We start from the raw sequence: 25,215 nt of genomic DNA, 5'->3' as shown, positions 1-25,215 counted from the left end.
ATTTATCTGACTGTTTGACAGTCCCTCAGATTTTTCTCTACCCTTCCTTCACACACTCTGAGGTCATCATGAGACCAGCAAAGATACTCAACTCCGTACAAAACGTAGTTCAATAACATGTAATTAAAAGTAATTTCTTACAAATCCAGTGTTGACTTCACAGATAAATTTACCTTAAATACATTTGCTTTCTAAAGAATGTTGAAGCTTTAGAGGTGGAGCACCACTCCATTAATATATATATAGAAGGGACACTTCCCTGCACTAGCCACACTCAGCTGCCTATCCTCAGCCAACTGGGAGTATGATGTCTGGTAGAGGTAAAGAAAGCCATACAGAAACCACTTGTTGCCACTCCATTGAGCATACTTTGTAACTGAAAAGATGGAGCTGAATCCATACAGAAACCTGAAACAGAGAAGTCTATCAGAATTAGAATTAAAAACAGAGCACAACTCACCTGAGGTAGCTGCTTGTGAGCACAGTTTACTCCTCCAACCACAATTATGTTGGGCATCAATGGCCTTGGGTAATCTAACACAAAGTCATACCTCAGAAGCCATACAGAAGCCTTACGAAAGAGATCTAACATGGTCACATCTCGCTGAAGGAACTCAGAAGCCAGTTTTTCATATGGTTTAAGAAGAAAATCACAAAGAAAAAGATTTGATGTGTCATAGATGACATTCTTCACACGCTGCAGGAAGTTCATGTGATCTGTATTGTCTGTAAATAGCCTGGGAATATAAGAAGGGGGATTGGGACACTGAGTGGCCTCAATATCTAATCCACATGGTATTCCCCTGAAGAAGTAGACAGAAGGCACGGAAAGATGCTCAGCCAGTATCGCTCCACAAGGTAATACAGGGTCCGTAAAGAGAGCATCAAAGTTACTCTCCTCGAGATATCTGATAAGTTCTTTGTTGTTCAGTAACTGCTCACAGGCTGTAAAGCTGGACTCAGAGACTTTTTTCACATTTTCCAGTACTTTAAAAAATCTTTGCAGAAATGATCCTTCTTCAAATGCATCCTTTAAAAATGCGTGGTAACTGCCAACCATCTCCTCCCTTGTGAAAGGGACTGGGTATGTTTTCATGATAAAATTTTCTGATGGCTTTATATGTAAATTGGCTTCAGGTGCAACGACGACTATTTCATGTCCTTTCTGCCTGAGTCCATCTAACACTTCCCTCACACTGAACCAGGGACTCCCATCCACAGACACCACCAGCAGTTTCCCACCTGCAGCCAAGCTGAGCACAGACAGCAGCAGAAGCAGCGACACTGAGACTTGTGGATGAGAAGGAAGTACCAGGGCCATTCCTGCAGAGATGTGGGAGTGCTGCACAGGGAGGAAAACTTTGGGCAGCTCTGTAAGCAGAATAGTCAACAGCCCCTGTGCTCTTTAAGCTATCTGCTCTATGCATAATTGTGACTCACTTCTGTATTACATGAATTGCATGTATGATAAATGGTTAATCACTGTCTCTGACTAAAGCGTGCCAGTCCATAGACAAACCAACATTAACAGTTCACCAAGTCTGGTGGATGGGGTGGTGCCACTGCACCCACCAGCTACGCCCCACCTTTTCCTTCTAGAGGAAGAGTGCGTGTGTGACGCTGGAAGGAGGCAGGAGTGGCTGTGTGTGCTCTGTGCTTCTAATAGTGTTGCTCAGGATGAAACTTTTTGATGAATCTGTCATGCCCACATCACCATTGTGCCTAGCAGTGGCTGTTCTCTTTTCTCTGGGCATGGCCTCTGACTCTGAACATCCATCTGTTGAAGGCCTATGGACAAATACTGGATGTGAAAGAACTCTTCAAGATGCTGTCTAGAATGAAACAGCTGGTAAAGACTGAAGCACGATCCAAGGCATGTCGGTAGGACAAACAGTACACAAGATGTAGTGTTCCCAGTGCCTCAAAATAGCTTTAAAGATGATGGAGAGAGACACAATCTTTGTCCTCTTTGGCCCACATCTACTTGGAGGTCCCATCATACACCCACAGAATGGTAGAATCTCAGAATATTTGGCTTGGACGGGGCCTACAAATCTCAAACAGTTGTAAACCAATTGTTACAGGCACGGTAGTCAGTCAGTGGATCATGTTTCCCACAACCCTATCTAAAATGGCCTTCAACAACTCCTGGGATGGCGCAACCACAGCTTCTCCGGGCAGCACGCTGCAGTGACTGGCCACTCTCTGAGTAAAGGAATTCAGGTAATAGAGCACCTTGTCCTTCTTTCCACAGTACCTTTGGATAGTGGGTACAAAATCCCATCAAAGCCCTTCACTAGAAGAGCAGAGAATTTCTCCTGTACTCAGTGCAGCCCTGCAGAAATTCAAGGTGAAAAACACAGATGAACACTTCTACAAGACTTGCATCAATCTCCAGGATCCACCATGCTACCAATCCTTTTTCAGTCTTACAACTTTGATGGCATCTCGGATATCACATGGTCATTACCAAGTAATGTTTGACTGTGGTCTGCCTGTAAGTTAAACACAGATGGTGCTTCATAGCTTGAGTGTCAGTGACACATAGGATCCTTGTAGAATTCTATCTTTGGAAATACCCTCATGCATAGCAAACAACTTCACTGACAGAGAAAGCAGTGGTAAGGCAGTAATGACAGAAGCCTGCTGTGTTTTTCACAATAAATAATAGACAATACTCCCAATATTTGCCAAGTTGAATGATTATATCTGACTGTGAGGCTTTGACAGTCCCTCAGATTTTCAACTAAACTTCAATCAATTTCTCTGAGATCCTTATGAGAGTAAAGAATTTACTCCATGCAATTCGTATATGGACAACACATAATGGAAAGCAGTCTCTTACAAATCCAGTGTTTGCTTTCCAGATACATTTACCTCACAAGAATTTGCTTTTGAAAGAAGGGTGAATCTTCAAGATGGACTTCCCTACACTTGCCACTCACTCGTCCATCCTCAGCCAACTGGGAGAATGATGTCTTATAAAGGAAAAGCCAGATAGAAACCACTTGTTGCCAGTCCACTGAGCATACTTTGTAACTGAAAAGATGGAGCTGAATCCATAGAGAAACTTGAAACAGAGAGAGTCTATCAGAACAAGAATTAAAAACAGAGGCAAACCACCTGAGTAGCTGCTTGTGAGGCACAGTTTAACTCCTCCAACTACAATCATGTTGGGCATCAATGGCCTTGATATTCTAAACAAAGTTCATACCTCATAAGCCATAAGGACCCCTTACGAAAGAGATCTAGCATGGTCACAATCTCGCTGAAGGAACTCAGAAGCCAAGTTTGTCATATGGTTTAACAGAAAGTCACAAAGAAAAAGATTTGATGTGTCATGGATGACATTCTTCACACGCTGAGGAAGGTCATGTGAATCTGTATTGTCTGTAAATGCTCTGGGGACATAAGAAACGGGACCGGGACATTGAGTGTGCCTGAAAATCAAATCCACAGTGGTATCAACCTCATGAAATACACAGAAGGATGAAAGATGCTCCACCAGTATCGCTCCACCATGATAATACGGGGTCTGAAAAGAAGAGCATCAAAGTTACTCTCCTCGAGATATCTTGATGAGCTCTTTGTTGTGCAGTAACTGCTCACAGTCTCTGACGGTTGACTCTGATAATTTTTTCATATATTCACGTACTTTAAAAAATCTTTGCAGAAATGATCCTTCTTCAAGTGCCACCTTTAAAAATGTTTGCAAACTGCCAACCATCCCTTCCTCTGTTGTTAGGACTGGGTAGGTTTTCAAAACAAAATTCTCTGATGGCTTTACTTGTAAATTGAATTCAGGTGCAACGACCGACTATATTCATGTCCTTTCTGCTTCAGAACTTTCTTAACATTTCCCAGCAAACTGACCCAGGGACTCCATCCACAGATACACCAGCAGCTTCCCACCTGCAGCCAAGCTGAGCAAGGACAACAGCAGAAGCAGCGACACTGAGATCTTGTGGATGAGAAGAAGTACCCAGGGCCATTCCTGCAGAGATGTGGGAGTGTTGCACAGGAGAAAACTCCAGGCAGCTCTGAAGCAATAGCAACAGCCCTGTGCTCTTTGAGCTATCTGTGCTATGCCACAGATTTTGATCCTTCAGTATCAGTAGTAGTAAATGTTTAATCACTTGTTTGATTAAAGGCTGGATAACAAGCATCAGAGTTCTGCCAAGTTCATGGGAGGGTGGTGCCACTGCACCCATCAGCTACGCCTCATCTGTACCTACTAGAGGGAGAGTGTTGTGTGACCCTGGAAGGAGGCAGGAGTGGCTGTGTGTGGCTCTGTGCTTCTAATAGACTCGCTCAGGATGAATCTTTTGCACCCACAGGAGTTCTGTCATGCCCACATCACTATTGTGCCTAGTAGCAGCTGCTCTCACTCCTCTTAGCATGGCCTCTCCCTCTGAACATTCACCTCTGGAAGGCCTATGGACAAACACATGATGTGAAGGAGCTGTTCAAGATGCTGTGTTGAATGAGGAGGCTGATGAAAAGTTGTCTGATCCCAGGTATGTCTGTAAGGCAAATGATTCTCACAAGGACGCACTTCCAGTGGATCACAGCAGTGAGAGAAGGGTTACCTTTTCCTCCTCTCCCTAAATCTGCTATAGGCCTTATTGTAAAGTAATTGAAACATAAAATTATTGAATGGGTGCATTGGAAGAAACTTTAAAGCCCACCCAGTTCCAACCCCATATCACAGCCAGGGTTTCCACTCATTAATTCAGATTTTCCAGAGCCCTATTCCAAGTGACATTCAGCAACTGTATGTCTTGTGCATCTCAGTTTCTCTGAGCAGCATGTTCCAGTGCATGCCCACTTTCTGATATCACATGGTCATTACCTAGGAAAATGGTGTAAACACACAGTGCAGCCACAGGAAACTAGAGGGAAAATAAGAAGGTAACTAACCTTTGATAACTGTTTTTCCCGAGTGCAGGTTATGCCTCCAATCAAGGCCATGTTAGGCATTAGAGGCCTGGGATACTCAAACACGAAGTCGTATTTCATAAGCCAAACAGACGCATGGCTTAAAAGTTCAATCAGCGTTGCCTCTTGTTGAAGGAATTCTTTGATCAGTTGATCATATGGTGAATAAAGAAAGCTACAGGTCAGGGTACTGCTCAAGCTTACTAGGAGATTTCCCAGGCGCTGGAAGAACCCCATGCGATCTGTGTAGCGCGTGAAGAACCTGGGAATGTAGGAGGGAGGATTTGGGCAGAGTGTAGCATGGAAGTCCAGGCTGCATGGTAATCCCCGTACGAGGTACACAGAAGGTATGGAGAGGTGTTCAGCCACTATCTGTCCACAGGGAAAAAAAGGATCCATAAAGACACCATCAAACATACTTTCTTCAAGGTATTTCATCAGCTCTTTGTTAGAAAGAAGCCTTTTGCAGGAATCAAAAAACATTGTTGTAAGATTTCTTATTTTTGAGAACTTCTCCATGAAAGGTTGAGGTGTGAAACTCTTATAGCCAAGCTTTTTAAATTCTGCCTCCACAAACTCCCTGGTGTAAGGCACAGAGTATGTTTTCATGGTATAATGTGTCGACGCACCTATTCGCAAGTTAATCTCTGGAGCAACAACAACGATTTCGTGTCCTCTGTGTCTGAGCTGCTCCACAACCAGGCGCATGCTGAGCCAGTGACTGCCATCAATAGGGATAACCAAAAGCTTCCCACCTTCAGAAAAGTTCCTCAGGAGCAGGAAAATCACAGCCCAGGAGGTAAGAAAACGAAATCCTGGATGCAAGGAAACCATTTCCCTTCTGTAGAATGTCGGCTACGCTTCACGTGCATGCAGAGATCTCAAAACAACAAGCAATGGCTTGTACTTTGCTCTTCTGTCTTTGCTAAGGTAAATGTTTAATTCTTATTGGTCTGTGAGCAGAAATTAGGGTAATTTTTAACTTTAAGTGACAGTTGAATTGGTGATTTGCACACACAGCGAAGGCTTTGGACAAATGGGTACTTGGAGATATAGTTGAGCGTTGATGTGAACATGAATGTATTCAAGTGCTCCAGGGACAGGAATAGACAATGTGCTTAACTGCACAGAGCCATGAATGGGAGGCAGTGCCTGACTCAGCAGCCACCCTCAGTGTCCACTGATTAACAGCGCATGAATGCTGAACTCCCTGCTTCAGTCTGTTCAGCTCATTGGTACAGCGCTTGTCACAGAAATCTGACCTTTGAATTATGTTGTACCACTGTAAACAGAAGTAATGATTGACAGAGATCTGATAGGCAGCAGGTTGATAAGGCTTATCTTCACATTTGTTTCTATATAGTAGCAGTTATCAAAGTGAAAGCCTTTGGTCTACAGTAGTAAACGTGATGCAAATATAGCAATAACTTCTGCAGTTGCAACACCACTGTAGTGTGAAGCGTTGAATAAATGACTGACATCTGCACTATTGTCACAGTTCACTAGGGAGATTTAAACGGGTTACTGAGGGAGAGTAGATAGCTAGAAACTTGAAGACTTCTTTTTGAAACCAGTCTCTCATATGCTGTCTTACACTGCTTCTTACAGAAATTCAGAGTTAACGCAGCCCTCTTTATTGTGTTTGATAGCATACACTATTGAGTTTTGGGGTATTCAACCACATTATCGTTCTCTACAGCACACCGTGAGTGCTGAGTTTTACACATTGAGTGAGTTTCCATCCTTTCTATGCTTTGTCCAGCCAGGCCTCCTGCAACTAATCAATATTCCACAACTACCGTGGATATTTAATCTTCTGACATACAATTATTCTGTCATTTATCTAAATTCAGCATGTATGCCGTGAGTGTGTAACTTTCTGGTGATGAGCTTAGGCCAAGCTAAGCTATGCTGACACAGTTAGGTAGTTGAGTCATCTTCATTTAAGCTTTTCATGGCAGAAATCCTTTAAGTGCTTGTAGTACAGAAAGCTAAGTACATCTATAAGTCTTTGGCATGTAAGGACTGGGATGCAGGCTGGCTTTGTAATCTATGCTACATTGAAGACCACACATAAAATGAACTGAATGGAATAGAAAAATTTAGCACCAACTGGTCCACAGGGAAACATGAGATTAATCATAATGGCATCAAATTTGTAATCCTGGAGATATATCATTAACTTTTCATTACATAAGAGATGCTGACAAGCAGATGAGAACACACTGGCCAGTTCTGATACGTGACTGAGTGAAAACATAACTATTTCTAGAAGGGCAGGGTCAAGACACGTATTTCACCAATGAGGTGAACATGCTCAGCATATATCTGGTACTTCCACATACCCACATGGGGCTGCTGGCAGGAAAAAAGAGCTTCTTATTTCTACCAAACATGATATGAAAGGGAAAAGCAATTGTATCTCATTTTGTAACTTGTTCTTTAGTCTTTAGCTCTATAAAATGTTTGCTGAGGTAAGTTGTTGGAGTATAAAGACCACATTTTAAACCAAGGTAAAAAACATTGATAAGAGTGGCACGGAGAGATCTTAGGCAAGGAACATTTCCTTGCATTTAAGTCACCTAAATATCCTTGCATGTAAGTTATCTTCGATGATTCAGCACAATTAGCACTGTTTTTGATTAACAGAAGTAGCACATGTTTCTAAGAGGATTTCTCTATGTCAAGGTAATTTGAAGTGAGTCACTGTGCACTTGACTAACCCGTGCCAGATTCAAGACAGGAGTACTACTATCCAGCTTTCACGGCCACTAACCTTCTCTAGAGAGCTTACAATAAAACAATCATATAATTCAGCAGTGTGGCACTATGGACACAAAAGTCCCAAACCCTTTCCCTCTAACACCTTTGCTAGGAAAAGTGTCCAGAGTTCACATACCAAGTTTACAGTAGTACACAGGAGCCAGCGTGCCTAGCAGTGGTGTCACCAGAGTTTGGGTAACATATTAACCAAAAGCTTTGTAAAATAAGCAATGACAAAGCAGAATGTGCTGTCCTTGCTCACCAGGGACCATAAGAGTTCATACGTGAGTGGCTTGAGGACAAACTTCTTTCTGAACAAAATGATGCATCAGAAAAGGCAGCCCTTGATCAAGAGGGGATGTTAGAGTTAGTAAATGTGAGGTTTGGGCCAAAATTGTTGAGATTTCTTGAATATAGCAACTTTCAAATGAAGTCAATAAGACCTAACTGTGGTATGAGACAGTGGGAACTGTCCACTTCTGTCCTCTGAGTACAAGAAGAAAGGGAAGACAAAGCTTTTGGGCTGCTAACACTTTTGAGGAGAATAAGAAAAAGAAAAAGATGATGGACTCAAACTTTTCTTGATAGCAGTCATGGTATAATATCAGGTAATGGCCACAAATGGCAGTCTGAGAGGTTCAGTGGGGGGGGTTGGACTAAATGGCCTACAAGGATCCCTTCCAACTCAAGTAATTCTTCAATTCTACAAACATTTGGAAAATGTTTCAATGCTTTTTATCTCTGAGGTTTAGGCAGTTTGCCTGTGTAACACCATCGCTGACCATCTAAAGCTGAGAATAGTGCCACCCAGAGGACTTACTTAGACATCCAGATCAGATTGATTTGAGTGGGACTGAAGTGCTTAAATACTCTTGAGAAACTGGGCTGAAGCTGTGGCAACTAACAAGTGGATATCCAGTGAATACTCAACAGATAAGTGAGCGAATGACTGTCTACTTAACATAGCAGAAAGGATGAACATGCAAAAGCACACTGAAATTTTCAAGATAAACCCAGAAGAGTGGCTATCTACAAGTTAGAGAAGAAAAAAAATCTGATCCTTGAGGTCCCCTGCAACCCAAACCATTCTATGATTCTATGCTCTCTAAAGGCTTACTGAGTACAATGATATTACTAAGCCACAGTGTGGAAACAGAGAGAACATGTTTTGGAAACACAACTGCTTCTTTACTCTTGCAGTTTCCAAGGCTAATACTAAGTGTATCCTAAAATGTTTTTGTGGATAAAATGTTTTCTCTATGTGGCATGTTAAGAAAAGTGCTACTCATACATCACTCTCTAGACAGCAAGAACTCTAATATGTAGGGAGCTGGCAGCTTTGAGGTATAGTCAGTTCTATGTAGTTTTAAGCCCTGCTCACATTTCAGCCAAAGATATATCTATCTGTGTAACGCTAATGACATAATGCAATAAAGCAACAGTACAGAGACTGAGCAAACAAACAAGCAGATAAAACCTTAAAGTTCACAGCATGTGCATCAGAGTTTAAAGGTTGTGCAGATGGATTTGAAGCAACACTGGATTTTAAGCAACACACAAACACCTTGCAACAGATTTAAGTGTACATGAGTCCAGAGATTGAAGTTCACTTGCAGAACAGTGAGTTCAGCTTTTTCCAAAGGTGAAGGAAAAAAAGAGATATCTACCTGGAGAAAATAAGGCTAAAGTACAGTGTTGAGTGTCAAGAATGTACATTGGGAAGAACACAGTAAATACACCCATTTAGATGAATCAGTGATTATCTATTCACAGTTCTACTAATTCTAGCAGTCACATGTCTCTCTCATTAGCCATCCTTTTAAAATTTAACCTGCAGGTGTTGATACTGAGGTTTTTGGTGTGTGGTATGAAACAGTACTCTCCTTTGTTTATTTAAGCTTGCTGCTTCCTCATTATGGTGTTAGTTATATGTCAAGTAGTGGAAGAAAAAGTGTGTATCTGTTCCCCTTTCACCTCTACTCTTTCCAGGATTTATAGACCTCAGTCATAGATCCTCTGCTGTAGCTCTCTGTAAAAGTTTAACCATAGTTTATTCCATCTCTGTTTTTCTAGGCTGAATGCCTACTTTGAATCCCCTTTGAAATGTTTCATTTATACTATGTGTATCTTCTTCAGTAGAAGTATAAATAATTAAGAGACAGGGACGTAGAGGAAACCTGCAATGACAATGAACAAAGATCCCCTCAAACAAAACTATCACACCGAAGATGCTTAGAAACAGCAAACACTGCATCAACAGCCCTGAGTGAAGAAGCCATGAGAAATCTGCTCTAGTTCCAAAGCTGTTGCTTAGCAGAGAGTACATGACCAATGAAGAGTTACCCAGAGCCACTTACATCTAATAGACTTCATTTTTAACTGAGATATTCAGATGTCTCCACTGGAACAATACTGGCACCACTTGGTAAAGAAATAGCATCCTGAAATGCTGCATGGAGGCAGGGGTGGTTTTGGATAGGACTGTGCTTCAGACACATCAAGCACCGGAGGAGGACTAGAAGTCCTTACACAGACACAACCAAAGGAGAATTTTGGTGATGTTTCCCAGTGAGACACCTGACAGCCTGAAGAGCTGGACGTCAGAATAACCAGTATCCTTTATGGCTGCTATGCACGGCATGTTCTTGTTATACAACAAACTAGGCCTGTTGGCATGAAAGCTAGGGGAAGTAGATTAAAAAGAAACATTGCAGAACATCCAGGGAGGGCAATGAAGATGGGGAAGGGTCTGCAAAGCAAGAAACACGTGGAGCAGCTGAGCTCCCTTGGTCTGTTCAGCCCAGAGAAGAGGAGGCTGAAGGGAGGTCTCTAATGGTGGATCCCAGCTTCTCATGGCTGAGTGGAGAGGCAGAGCTGAGCTCTGCTCGCTGCTGACAGTGATAGTCAGGGGAAGATCCAGTGGGGGTGAGGAAAAGGCTGTGCCCCAGAGGGCAGAGAGCATTTAGCAGCACCCACAAGGCATTTGCTGCAAATAAAACACAGCTGGAACTGAAAGATGCTCAGCCAGTATCTGCCCACGAGATAGTACTGGATCTGTAAAGACAGCATCAAACTTACTCTCCTGAAGATATCTGATAAGCTCTTTGTTGTAATTGTTCACAAGTAGACAGGAACACAGCAGAACTATTTTTTACCCCTTGATATATTTTAATAAATCTTTCCAGAAAAGATCCTTCTGCAAATGCATCCTGACCAGTCCTCCGGAATAAGCCATCCACCTCTTCCTGTGTAAAAGGGACTGGGAACATTTTCATGCTGAAATTATTTGTTGGCTTTATATATAAACTGACATCAGGTGCAACAATGACTATTTCATGTCCTTTCTGCCTCAGATCTTCTATCACTTCCTGCATGCTGAGCCAATAATGTCCATATGCAGACACCACCAGCAGTTTCCCACCTGCAGTCAAGCTGAGCACAGACAGCAGCAGAAGCAGCGACACTGAGACTTGTGGATGAGAAGGAAGTACCAGGGCCATTCCTTCAGAGATGTGGGAGAGCTGCACAGAAACAAAAGTCTGAGCAGCACTGAGAGAATAGCAACAGCCCTGTGCTCTTTAAGGTATCTGCTCTGTGCCATAGATTTTGATCCTTTTATAACATAATTGCTGTATGGTAAATGTTTAATCACTGGTTTGATTAAAGGCTGGATAACAAGCATCAGAGTTCAGCCAAGTCCATGGGCCACTGGACCCACCAGCTACACCCCATCTGTTCCTTCTAGAGGAAGAGTGGTGTGTGACCCTGGATGGAGGCAGGAGTGGCTGTGTGTGGCTCTGTGCTTCTAATTGCCTCACTCAGACTGAAACATTTGCACCCACAGGAGATCTGTCATGCCCACATCACCATTGTGCCTAGCAGTGGCTGCACGCTTTCCTCTGAGCATGGTCTCTCACTCTGAACTTTCATTTCTAGAAGGTCTATAGACCAACACTGGATGTGAAACATCTTTTCAAGGTGCTGTCTAGAATTACAGCAGTTTTTCTGCAGGACACATCACCCATGCATCCAGATACTTCCAGCACCTCAGAACAGACTCAAAAGAGTGAGAGAGGGCTTAGCATTGCCCTCTTTTGCCCACATCTACTCAGAGGCCCCATCATACACCCACAGAATGGTAGTATCAGAGAACAGTTGAGCTGGAAGAGACTATAAAACCCACCCAGTTCCAAACTCCCTTCCACAGGAAGGATAGCTACTCAGTGGATAAGGTTTTGATGAGTCCTGTTGAAAATGGCCTTCAGCAACACCTGGGATGGTTCAACCATGGCTTCTCTGGTCTCATCACAGACCTTCCCTAGAAGGGGAAGGCATTTCTCTCCTACTGAGTGCAGCCCTGGAGGAAATACAAGGTGGAAAAAAACAAAAAACCCACTTTGGTGATGCTGATGCTACTCAGCAGGATCCACCATGCCACCATTCCTTCTAAAGATGGTTCACAACATCGATGGTATATCAGATACCACATGATCATCACCACGAAAAATTCTCTGATGTCTGCCTGTAGACACAGATGCTGCTTCTTAGCTTGAGTTTTCATCACCCCTGACATTCCTGTTCATCCTATCATTGGAAGCACCCTCATTCATAGCTGAAAGTTTCACTGACAAAGAAAGCAGTGGTAAGGCAGGAATTGTGCCCCAGGGCAGAAGCCTGATGTAAATATCTCAGTGAATAACAGACACTGCTCCCAACAGCTGCCAAGCTGAATGATTTATCTGACTGTTTGACAGTCCCTCAGATTTTTCTCTACCCTTCCTTCACACACTCTGAGGTCATCATGAGACCAGCAAAGATACTCAACTCCATTTAAAACGTAGTTCAAATGAAAACTAATCCATTACAAATCCAATGTTACCTCACAGATAAATTTACCTTACATATATTTGCTTTCTAATACAGGTTGAAGCTTTCCAGGCGGAGCACCACTCCATTGGTATATATACAAGGGACACTTCCCCACACTTGTCACACTCACTTGCCTATCCTCAGCCAACTGGGAGTATGATGTCTGATAAAGGAATAGAAAAAGTTAGTAACAACTTGCAGACACTACTTTGAGCGTAGTTTGCAAATGAAAGGATGGAGCTGAATCCATACAAAAACAAGAAACAGAGAAGTGTACCAAAACAAGAATTAAAGCCATCAAACCCACCTGAGGTAGCTGCTTGTGAGCACAGTTTACTCCTCCAACTACAATCATGTTGGGCATCAATGGCCTTGGATATTCTAACACAAATTCATATCTCAGAAGCCATATGGAAGCCCTGCGATAGAGATCTAGCACGGTCACATCTCGCTGAAGGAACTCAGAAGCCAGTTTTTCATATGGTTTAAAGAGAAAGTCACAAAGAAATAGATTTGAGGTGTCATGGATGACATTCTTCACACGCTGGAGGAAGGTCATGTGATCTGTATTGTCTGTAAATGCTCTGGGGACATAAGAAACGGGACCGGGACATTGAGTGGCCTGAAAATCAAATTCACATGGTATCAACCTCATGAAATGCACGGAAGGGATGGAAAGATGCTCAGCCAGTATCGCTCCACAAGGTAACCCAGGGTCCGTTATAAGAGCATCGAAGTTACTCTCCTCAAGATATCTCATAAGTTCTTGGTTGTACAGTAACTGTTTACAGACTATGAGGTTCGCATCAGAGATTCTTCTTATATTTTCACGTACTTTAAAAAATCTTTCCAGAAAAGAGCCTTCATCAAATAAATCCTTTAAGAAAGTATCTAAACTGTCATCCGTCTCTTCCTGAGGGCCTATACCTGGATAGGTTTTCAGGATAAAATTCTCTGATGGCTTTACATTTAAATTGAATTCAGGTGCAACGACGACTATTTCATGTCCTTTCTGCTTCAGTCCTTCTATCATTTCCCGCATGCTGAGCCAGTGACTCCCATCTACTGGCACCACCAGCAGTTTCCCACCTGCAGCCATGTTGAGCACGGACAGCAGCAGAAGCAGCGACACTGAGACTTGTGGATGAGAAGGAAGTACCAGGGCCATTCCTGCAGAGATGTGGGAGTGCTGCACAGGAAGAAAACTCCGGGCAGCTCTGAAGCAATAGCAACAGCCCTGTGCTCTTTAAGCTATCTGCTCTGCGCCATAGATTTTGATCCTTCAGTATCAGTAGTGGTAAATGTTTAATCACTTGTTTGACTAAAGGCTGGATAACAAGCACTAGAGTTCAGCCAAGTCTATGGATGCGTGGTGCCGCTGCACCCACCAGCTACGCCCCACCTTTTCCTTCTAGAGGAAGAGTGGTGTGTGACCCTGGAAGGAGGCATTAGTGGCTGTGTGTGGCTCTGTGTTTCTAATAGACTCGCTCAGGATGAATCTTTTGCACCCACAGGAGTTCTGTCATGCCCACATCACCATTGTGCCTAACAGTGGCTGCTCTCTTTCCTCTAGGCATGGCTTCTCCCTCTGAACATTCACCTCTGGAAGGCCTATGGACAAACACATGATGTGAAGGAGCTATTCAAGATGCTGTCTGGAATGAGGAGGTCAATGAAGACAGAAGCACGATACCAGGTTTGTTTATAGGGCAAACAATTCTCACAATGAGGAACTTCCAGTGCATCATAACAGAGAGAGAAGGGTTACTTTTTCCTCCTTTGCCTTCATCTGCTTGAAGGCCTTATCATACACTAACAGAAATATAAAATTATTGCATGGATGCATTGGAAGGAGCTTTAAAGCCCACCCAGATCCAACCCCATATCACAGCCAGGGTTTCCACTCATTAATTCAGATTTTCCAGAGCCCTATTCCAGGTGACTTTGAAGAACTGTAGGGCTTGTGCATCTCAGTTTCTTAGAGCATCATGTTCTAGTGCATGCCCACTTTCTGATATCACATGGTCATTATCTAAACACACAGCGCAGACATGGGAAACTAGCGAGAAAATAAAAGGGTAACTAACCTTTGATAACAGTTTTTGCCAAGTGCAGGTTATGGCTCTGATCAAGATCATGTTAGACATTCTAGGCCTGGGATAATCAAACACAGAAATCTGACCTTTGGATTAATTGGTACCACTATAAACAGAAGTAATGATTGACAGAGATCTGATAGGTAGCAGGTTAGTAAGGCTTATCTTCAGACTTGTCTCTCTATGGTAGCAGTTATCAAAGTGAAAGCCTTTGGTCTACAGTAGTAAATGCGATGCAAATATAGCAATAACTTCTGCAGTTGCTACACCACTGAGGTATGAAACGTTGAATAAATGACTGACATCTGCACTTTAATATAAGCAATGACAAAGCAGAATATGCTGTCCTTGCTCACCAGGGACCATAAGAGTTTATACATGAGAGGCTTGAGGACAAACTTCTTTCTGAACAAAATGATGCAACAGAAAAGGTAGTCCTTGATCAAGAGGGGATGTTAGATTTAGTAAATTTCAGGTTTGGGCCAAAATTGTTGAGATTTCTTGAATATAGCAACTTTCAAATGAAGTCAATAAGACCTAACTGTGGTATGAGACAGTGGGAATTTTCCAATTCTGTCCTCTGATTACAAGAAGAAAGGGAAGACAAAAGCTTTTGGGCTGCTTCTGCAGTTGCTCTGCTAACACAAAATAGATGAGTCAAACTTTTCCTGATAGCAGTCATAGTATGATGTCGGGAAGCTCGCTTCTTCCTCATTAGAGTGTTAGTTATAGGTCAAGTAGTGGAAGAAACTGTGCGTATCAGTTTCCCTTTCACCTTCTCTACTCTTTCCAGGATTTATAGACCACTGTCACAGATTCTCTGCTGTAGCTCTCTGTAAAAGTTTAACCATAGTTTATTCCATTTCTGCTTTTCTAGGCTGAATGCCTACTTTGAATCCTCTTCAAAATGCTTCATTGATACTATGTGTATCTTCTTCAATAGAAATATAAATAATTAAGGGACAGGGATGTAGAGGAAATGCACATTGACAACGCAGATCAGAGGATGAACAAAGATCCCCTCAAACAAAACTATCACACAGAAGATGCTTAGAAACAGCAAACACTGCATCAGACATCTGAGTGAAGAAGCCATGAGAAATCTGCTCTAGTTTTTGTCTCTTAACTGAGAGTACGTGACTAATGAAGAGTTACCCAGAGCCACTTACATCTAATAGACTTCAATTCTTGCTGCTGTATAAAGTCAAGAGCAGAATCTGGCATAGGATATTGGTTCTTCAAGCAACAGACAGTAACAGAAGGATCATAAGCACAGGTTCAACCTCTAAGTAAACACAAATCTGAAAGAGCAAACTGGGAGTTTCACAAATAACCATAACGGTGCTCACATAGACAAAATAATCATCATCTGCTGTTCTCACCACCTTTTATACTCCCTACCTCTTTCAAAGAATTCTTCAGATGGTGGCAGAAGGTATTTTGGGTGTGATTCTGAGCAACAAGATTAGATTCAGACCCTCTAAACATTTACAGGGATGTCATCTGGGACATATCTGTTCCAAACACAATTTTTATATTGTGATACACAAGTGTCTTCACCAAAACAAGTACTGTCACTTTTTGGTAAGTGAAAAGCAGTTTGAACCTGTTTACACAGTTAAAGAAACCTTTCTAACTACATGACACAAAATTTGATAGTAAAATACTAAAAATAATGTTAAGTGGAAGAACAAAAAAACACTAGAGTATCATCCATGTGAGATAACTTTTCACAAGTGTAGGTTATTCTTCCAATTACGATCATGTTTGGCATCAGTGGTCTTGGGTAATGGAACACATGTCTAATAGTCTAATATCAAAAGCGAAATAGATACCTTGCACAAGAGATCTAATACAGTCACATGTTTTACAAGAGCTACCCAGTGCTAATTAAATTTGAAATACTTAATCTTTTTAATGAGATATTCAATTGCCTTCATTGAGTCAACTACTGGCAGTTCTTGGTAAAGAAAAAGCAGCTTGAAGTCCTTTTGCCAGCAACAGCTAAAAGAGAACTTCCAATATAAACTGTGCACAACACCTCGGTGTACATAAAAGCCCACAAGAATGACAGTAAAAATAAAAACAGATGACCCACCTGAGTTAGCTTCTTGTGGGCACAATTTACTCCGCTAACCATAATCATGTTGGGCATCAGTGGTCTTGGGTAGTGTAAAACAAAGTCTAATTTAATGAGCCAAATGGAAGCCTTGCTTAAGAGACCTGGCACAGTCACGTCACGCCGAAGAAACTCAGAAGCCAGCTTTGCATATGGTTGAAACACAATATCGCATAGAAAAAAATTTGATATTTCAAAGATGACATTCTCCACACGCTGGAGGAAATTCATGTGGTCTGTATTGTCTGTAAATATCCTAGGGACATAAGAAGGGGGATTTGGACATTGAGTGGCTTCAAATTCTAAGCCACACGGCATCTGCTGCAAATAAAATACAGATGGAAGTGAAAGATGCTCAGCCAGTATCTGCCCACAAGGGAGTAATGGATCTGTAAAGACAGCGTCAAACTTACTCTCCTGAAGATGTCTGATAAGCTCTTTGTTGTATAGTAATTGTTCACAAGTAGACAGGAACACAGCAGAACTATTTTTTACCCCTTGATATGTTTTAATAAATCTTTCCAGAAAAGATCCTTCTGCAAATGCATCCTGACCAGTCCTCCGGAATAAGCCATCCACCTCTTCTTGTGTAAAAGGGACTGGGTACATTTTCATGATGAAATTATTTGTTGGCTTTATATATAAACTGACTTCAGGTGCAACAACAACTATTTCATGTCCTTTCTGCCTGAGCTCGTCCAACACTTCCCGCATGCTGAGCCAGTGACTCCCGTCTAAAGGCACCACCAGCAGCTTCCCACCTGCAGCCATGTTGAGCACAGACAGCAGCAGAAGCAGCGACACTGAGACTTGTGGATGAGAAGGAAGTACCAGGGCCATTCCTGCAGAGGTGTGTGAGAACTGCACAGGAAGAAAACTGAAGCGCTGAAAAAATAGCACCAGCTTGTGCTTTTAAGCACTCTGTGCTATAACCTTTAATCCTTCAACAAGGTATTTGCTGCTTAGTAAATGTATAACCTTTGATTTCATAAAAGTCTTGATAACAAATACTAAGTTCAGGCATTCCACTGGGGACAGGTTAGTCCGATGAATGCATCAGCAAAACAATTTATTTCTATTACAGGAACTGTGAAATGAGTTCTTGGAAGGAGGAAGGAGTGGTTCTGGGTACAACTGTGATCCAGGTACATCAAGCATCAGGAGAGTACAGTCATCACACAGATACAGCTATTCCCTCTCAGGCCTGTTAAGACTTCTTCTAAAATGATTTTTCATGAGACCTGCTTATTAGGTAATGTCTTCCCATGTCTTCCCTGCACACGCCTCCTTCCTTTCCTCTCTAACATTTATTGGGAGATCTGTTCTTGCACCTTCAGGGCCAAATATTTCACATTTTTTTCTGACTGCACTCATCTGCAAGCACACAGAGACACTGACACCTACCTAGAAGGAGCACCATCCACTCTCATGAACAGTGCTCTCAAATAAACATCTTAAGCTGTTCCTGTCACCTTTCACACTTCCTACCTCTAGCAAACAAGTTGAATTTCTTAGATGGTAACAGTAGGCATTATGGGTGTGGTTCTGAGCAACAAGGATAGATTCAGAGCTACAAATAAACACAGATGTCAGCTGAGATACATGAGTTCCTGTGATATGTTACTGTCTTCATCAAAACAAGTACTGGCATCTCTTGGCAAGTGAAAAGCAGCTTGAACAGGTTTGTACAGTTAAACATTTCTAATGAAATGATACAAAGTTCTATAGTGAAAATATTGGTTTAAGTGAAGAAAGAGACAAGGGCATCACCCACCTGAGATAACTTCTTATGAGTGCAGGTTATTCCTCCAATTACGATCATGTTCGGCATCAGTGGTTTTGGATAATGGAACACAAAGTCAAAGCGTACAAGCCAAATTGATGCCTTGCGTAAGAGATCTAATACAGTCACATCCCGCTGAAGGAACTCAGAAGCCAGTTTAGTGTATGGTTGAAAGAGAAGATGACAAAGAATAGAATGTGGGATGTCTAAAATAGTATTCTTTACACGCTGGAGAAAGTTCATGTGGTCTGTATTGCCACTGAAAATCCTGGGGACATAAGAAGGGGGGTTGGGACACTGAGTGGCATCAATATCTAAGCCACAGGGTATCTGTTGTAAAAGAAAGACAGAAGGGATTGAAAGATGCTCGGCCAGTATTTGCCCACATGGCAAAAATGGGTCTGTAAAGAGAGCATCAAATTCATACTCCTGAAGATATCTGACGAGCTCTTTGTTGTACAGTAAACGCTCACAAGTAGACAGGAATATGGCAGACATTGTTTGAACACGTTGACGGATCGTAGAAAACTTTTCCAGAAAGGATCCTTCTGTAAATGCATCCTGAGAGAATTCCCGGAAGCTGCCATCCATCTCTTCCTGTGTGAAAGGGACTGGGTAGGTTTTCATAACAAAACTCTCTGATGGCTTTATGTGTACATTGACTTCAGGTGCTACGACGACTATTTCATGTCCTTTCTGCCTGAGTCCATCTATCACTTCCCGCATGCTGAGCCAATGACTCCCATCTACTGGCACCACCAGCAGCTTCCCACCTGCAGCCAAGCTGAGCACAGACAGCAGCAGAAGCAGCGACACTGAGACTTGTGGATGAGAAGGNTGAGCACAGACAGCAGCAGAAGCAGCGACACTGAGACTTGTGGATGAGAAGGAAGTACCAGGGCCATTCCTGCAGAGATGTGGGGAGAGCTACAGAGGATGAAAACTCCAGGCAGCTCTGAAGCAATTGCAACAGCCCTGTGCTCTTTAAGCTATCTGCTCTATGCCATAGATTTTGATCCTTCTATAACATAATTGCTGTATGGTAAATGTTTAATCACTTGTTTGACTAAAGGCTGGATAACAAGCACTAGAGTTCAGCCAAGTCTATGGATGGGTGGTGCCACTGCACCCACCAGCTACGCCCCACCTTTTCCTTCTAGAGGAAGAGTGGTGCGTGATGCTGGAAGGAGGCAGGAGTGGCTGTGTGTGGCTCTGTGCTTCTAATAGCCTTGCTCAGGATGAAACTTTTGCACCCCCAGGAGATCTGTCATGCCCACATCACCACTGCAACCAGCAGCAGCTGCATGCTTTTCTCTGGGCATGGGCTCTGATTCTGGACATTCATCTGTAGAAGACTTATGGACAAGCACTGGATGTGAAACAGCTTTTTAAGGTGCTGTCTATAATTATAGAAGTTTGTCTGCAGGACACATCACCCATACAACCAGGTACTTCCAGCACCTCAGAGCAGACTCAAAGGTGTGAGAGCGGGTTTATCATATAATCACCTAGCTTAGGAAAGACCTTCAAGATCCTCCACCTGAACTGTCTGCCTCTCACCAACAATTGTCACTAAGCCGTGTCCCTCAGTACAACATGTAAATATTTCTTGTACACTTCCAGGGTCATTGACTGCACCATGTCATTGAGCAGCCCATTCCAGCACCTGACCACTATTTCACTGATGATTAACCTAAGATGCCTTGTTTTTCTAATGCCATATGAAGCTTTCAATGCTGGGCACCACTCCATCGGCACACACACAAGGGACACATCCCTTATGCTTCTCACACACACTTACCTATCCTCAGCCAAATGGGAGAATACCTTCTTGTACATGAAAAGATAACAAGTCAGAAGCCACATATTGCCACTCAATTCAGCATAGTTTGTAAATGAAAAAAAAAAAAAATGGGGCTGACTATACAGAAAATAATAATAATAATAAGAAGAAGAAGAAGAAAAAGAAGAAAAGCAGAAATTGAGGAAGAAAACACCATTGTTTTCACCAATAGTTGCATAGTGCGCACAGCTCACTCCTAATGGAAATATGTATATATCTGATATACAAAATCACATTTTTAGGAGCACAGATTCTATCTGAACAAGAATTAAAAACAGAGCATGACCCACCTGAGGTAGCTGCTTGTGAGCACAGTTTACTCCTCCAACTACAATTTTTGGGCATCAATGGCTTTGGATAATCTAACACAAAGTCATACCTCAGAAGCCACACAGAAGCCTTGCGTAAGAGATCTACCACGGTCACATCTCGCTGAAGGAACTCAGAAGCCAGTTTTTCATATGGTTTAAACAAAGTCACAAAGGAAAAGATTGGAGGTATCAAAGATGACATTCTTCACACGCTGTAGGAAGTTCATGTGATCTGTATTGTCTGTAAATAGCCTGGGAATATAAGAAGGTGGACTGGGACACTCAATATCTAATCCACATGGTATTCCTCTCAGTAAATACACAGAAGGGATGGAAAGATGCTCAGCCACTATTGCTCCACAGGGCAGTACAGGGTCCGTAAAGAGAGCATCAAAGTTACTCTCCTCGAGATATCTGATGAGCTCTTTGTTTTTCAGTAACTGTTCACATGCTATTAAGCCTAAATCAAAGAGTCTTTTCACTCTTTTTTGTACTCTGCGAAACCTTTCCAGAAATGATCCTTCTTCAAATGCCTCCTTTAAAAATGCCTTGAAATCTCCATTTATCTCTTCCTCTGTTAAAGGGACTTGGTACAGCTTCATTGTAAAATTGTCTGATGCCTTTACATGTAAATTGAATTCAGGTGAAACCACAACTATTTCATGTCCCTTCTGCTTGAGTCCAACTAACACTTCCCGCAGGCTGAGCCAATGACTCCCACCGACTGGCATCACCAGCAGCTTCCCACCTGCAGCCAAACTGAGCACAGACAGCAGCAGAAGCAGCGACACTGAGACTTGTGGATGAGAAGGAAGTACCAGGGCCATTCCTGCAGAGATGTGGGGAGCTCTTTTCAGATGAACACAAGCACCTCTGAGCTTTTAAGCTAATTGTGCTGTGCTTTTGCAATGATCTTTAGACTTATTTGCTTTCTGGTGAATGTATAAACACTGATATGGACAAATTGAAGGTGTTAAAGTCCAGCCAATCTCTCTGGCAGTCATCCGACAGCTAAAATGGATAATGCTCACCCATTTGTACTGAATGAATAGTTGGACTGAAGGGAATAACAGTATTTTCAGCAAGAAATACACTAAAAATGCTGTGTAACAAATCAGTATCTGAAGTAAACTATATATGCGTGTATGAAAATAAGGAATCCATGCTGTGGAAATATAAGACTAAACTGAAAGAACAACCAGAATATTAAGAACAACCAGGAGTTACAAGAAAGTGAAGCCACTCAGATCCCTTCGTACCCAGTTAGTTAAAGACTGGGCATAAGTAGCCAACAACGCATTCAGAACAAGAACTGATTTTGAATGGCAAATGGTGGTGTTCTTATTTAGGAAGAAAAACTAGTACTAAAATACCATGTCTGAGCAGTTGGCAAGCATTTGTGTTGGATACGTGCTAACCTTCAGGATTAAATTTTTCATTTAGATATAACTGTGTTGCAGAGCTATATCTAGAAGCTAACAGAGAAAGAAATCAGGGCTGGGAGTGCCACTTAAGAATCAGTAATAAATCTATGCTGGACCATGAACTTTTCAGCCCTTGCAAGATAAGGGTGAGAGGAAAGTCTAAATTTAAAGTGGAACTGCATGCAGGCAAATTGGTCCCGCTGCTTTCTCAGAGAGTCTATCCAGGTTTGCCTGAGACAGCCTTTGAACAGGTCAGATGAACAGAACAGAGAAAAAAAAAGCACTACCCCAATAAAACTGGCCATGGAGAGGGTTTGCGTGAGTAAGCAAAACATGAGCAATACCTGCTCAACTGGAATAAACAGTACTTCCAATGGGCAGCATCAGACAAGTACTGGGAGGAGTTAAGCACAGCCTGAGGGCGGGTAAGGTTGGATCTGCGGAAGGTGTGCAAGCTTGTAAAATGCAAATCTCTTTTACTATAAAACTTCTTTCATTCATATTCACCTTGGCACATGAATTTACAGGAAGCAGAGGCAGCAGGCAGGAGGAATACATACCCTGTGATACAGAGGAGTAAAAAAGCATTCAGGGGAAGAACAGAGAAATGCCCATTTCTTTGTAAGGGTCATTTGCAAATGATACAACTTTTATCTCTTTCAAGAAACAACGTGATTTGCTGCAGAAACTGCTGGATGACACTAACTATAGATTTATCAGCTGCTGAGGAGAGCTATCTCCTCTTATCTATCCTTCTTGAGTTAATGTCTGCCTTCACAACATGAGACTGTTGTACTTTTTGGAAGATCTGTTAACATCCACCTGCACTTTTATGCTTTATTCCTGGACCAGGTGAAATCTGTGTACTTGGCCAGCAGGAATTAAATATAGCATAGCATGTGATTCCCTCAGAGAACAAAATCCCTGTGTTGGGCAGATCCAAAAAAAGAAGATGGAATCATGTCTTGTACTGCTGGTCAGTGGCACCGCTGTTTTTCACATGCATTGGCCATACTAAAACAGTTACTCTGAATTACTCCTTTAGGTAAGTAATGTCTTTATCAAATGCCATTAGATCTCACACATACCATGCATGCATATGACTGCCAGAACTTTTCCCAGTCACTCACTAACCTGAGATAAAAGCTTCTTCCTTCCACAGTTAATGCCTCCAATGAAAACCATACTGGGCATCACAGGCATGGGATAGTCAAATGCAAAGTCAGTTCTCTTCAGCCAAATAGACCCATGACTTAGAAGCTGTGTCAATGTCATAGGCTTTTGGAGAAAGTCTGAGGCCAGCCTTTCAAATGGTGAGAAGATGATACTGCAGGTAAAATAATCCGAAATGCTGATCAGAAAGTTCTTCACCCTCTGAGGAAATGTCATATGATCTGTATTGAATGAAAACAATCGTGGGACATAGGATGGTGGGCTCGGGCTCTGAGCAGCATAAATGTCTATAGAACACGGAACATTCCTCAAGAAGAAAATGGAAGGAATAGACAAATGCAGAGCAACTATTTGTCCACAGGGTGTCAGAGGATCTGTAAAGACTGCATCAAATTTGCTTTCTTCCATAAATTTCATCAGCTCTTTTTCGTGTAGTAAGGAGCTGCAGGCAGATTGAAACATAGCAGAAGTCTTTTTAAAATTTTCCCAAGTATCCAAAAATCTGGTAAGGAAAGGCTGTTCACTGAAACTGCTCATACTAATAGTGTGCAAAAGCTCTTCCATCTCTTCCAGCTTGTACGGTGTGGGATACCTCTTCATCGTATAATCTTCTGAAGAATCTATGAGGATACTGTTGTCTGGTGCTACAACAACTATTTCGTGTCCTCTACTGCTCAGCTCAGCCAGCACTTGTTTCATACTGAGCCAGTGACTGCCATCCATCGGGATCACCAGCAGCTTCCCAGCGGCAGCAGTACTCAAGCAGAACAAGAAGGGGAGAAGCACTGCCATCAACATGTTGCAAAACAGAAAGGAATCCATGCAAGAATGAGCTGAGGTGGTTTGAAAGCTTCTGAAGCTCTGATCCACCTACACAAATATATCACTTGGCACTGCCTTTTAATAATACCTTTGCCCTTCGGACTTAATATTTCACGTGTTTAGCAGTTTGCACACAATGGGATTGATGCTAGATTAATGATTCTAGAATGTTGAAATGGGTTCTGGACTTCAAAAGCGTGTTTGTACAAGCATGAGAAAGGTGAGTCTTCTGTTGCAAACTTGGCTCTCCCACACTACAGCAACAATTCAATGCCTCTGCCTCCTCCTTCCCCTACTACTACCATGGACTGATGACCTTCTTACCATCAGCAGCCCATCAATGCAGATCCTGCCTTGTCTCACCGAAACTGCAGCAGCCTCCATCTCTTCTATTCACCTTTCTTGCCCCTGATTACACTGGGAGATAGGGGACTGCTAGCTGCTGAGTGAGTCGGCTCTGCTCAGTGTTGGCTGATTGATGTAACTCTGTGCAAACAACTACTGTTCTGAAATAAGCTGAGTCATTGGGCAATAGTACATTGAAAGCTCTAAGCTGGGCTTTATCCTTGGACTCAGTTACTGTTTCACACAGGCAGGCATTAGTAAATTTGTGCATGTGAACACAAGCCATGCAAGGAGCTGGGAGTAACTCCTGCCTTTCTCCTGCACTTTGCCTGGAAAAGTTTGGATTTTAGCAAGAACTGTATCTCCTAAAACTGGTTATTTTCCTCTAGTGTCCATACATATGAAATAATCCCTAAGAAGGCAAACTCTGCAATCTCTTGCTGTTCTCATACAGCAACATTTATTCAATGCAGAATAACTGTAGCTCTGATGTAGAAAGGAGGTGGAGACTCATTCCCTGTATAGATCTGATGGTGATATCTGGTCACTTATCTAATCTGCCTGCTCCTTTCCCAGACATGGTTTAAGGATGAGGTGCTGTGCATGGCTGTTAAGTGAGCTAATGAGCATGCCATAGCATCTCTCACTTTGAGATGGTGACTATTTGTCAGTAATGCCAAGGTAAATGCAGGCTTCTGACTGTACTAGTTTGTAAAAGAACACTTCCCA

General features: G+C 42.3%; 1 protein-coding gene across 18 annotated transcripts in view; it reads right to left on the bottom strand.

Annotated features, from left to right (window-relative positions):
• Positions 1–25,215, bottom strand: part of LOC107316373 (UDP-glucuronosyltransferase 1-1-like) — a 53,355-nt gene that overhangs the window by 6,234 nt on the left and 21,906 nt on the right. The window contains exons 1-2 of one of the 18 annotated variants that reach the window (XM_032445753.1): positions 21,012–21,592; positions 461–783 (exon numbers count right to left, since the gene is read on the bottom strand). The exons of 6 other annotated variants lie outside the window; for them this stretch is intronic. In XM_032445753.1, the coding sequence (XP_032301644.1) occupies positions 461–783; positions 21,012–21,549 (861 nt within the window). In that variant the 5' untranslated portion in view covers positions 21,550–21,592. Of the gene's footprint in view, positions 1–460; positions 1,367–4,920; positions 5,818–12,877; positions 13,830–16,764; positions 17,678–18,559; positions 19,391–19,443; positions 19,499–21,011; positions 21,593–23,280; positions 24,184–25,215 lie in introns of those variants that run through there. 11 more of the 18 variants (XM_032445754.1, XM_015867715.2, XM_015867722.2 and 8 more) reach the window with 11 other exon arrangements.

This window comes from Coturnix japonica, chromosome 7, assembly GCF_001577835.2.
Source record: "Coturnix japonica isolate 7356 chromosome 7, Coturnix japonica 2.1, whole genome shotgun sequence".
Taxonomy (NCBI): Eukaryota; Metazoa; Chordata; class Aves; order Galliformes; family Phasianidae; genus Coturnix; species Coturnix japonica.
Note: the sequence above shows the minus strand (reverse complement) of the source record. Positions and strands in the feature narration are given on the sequence as shown.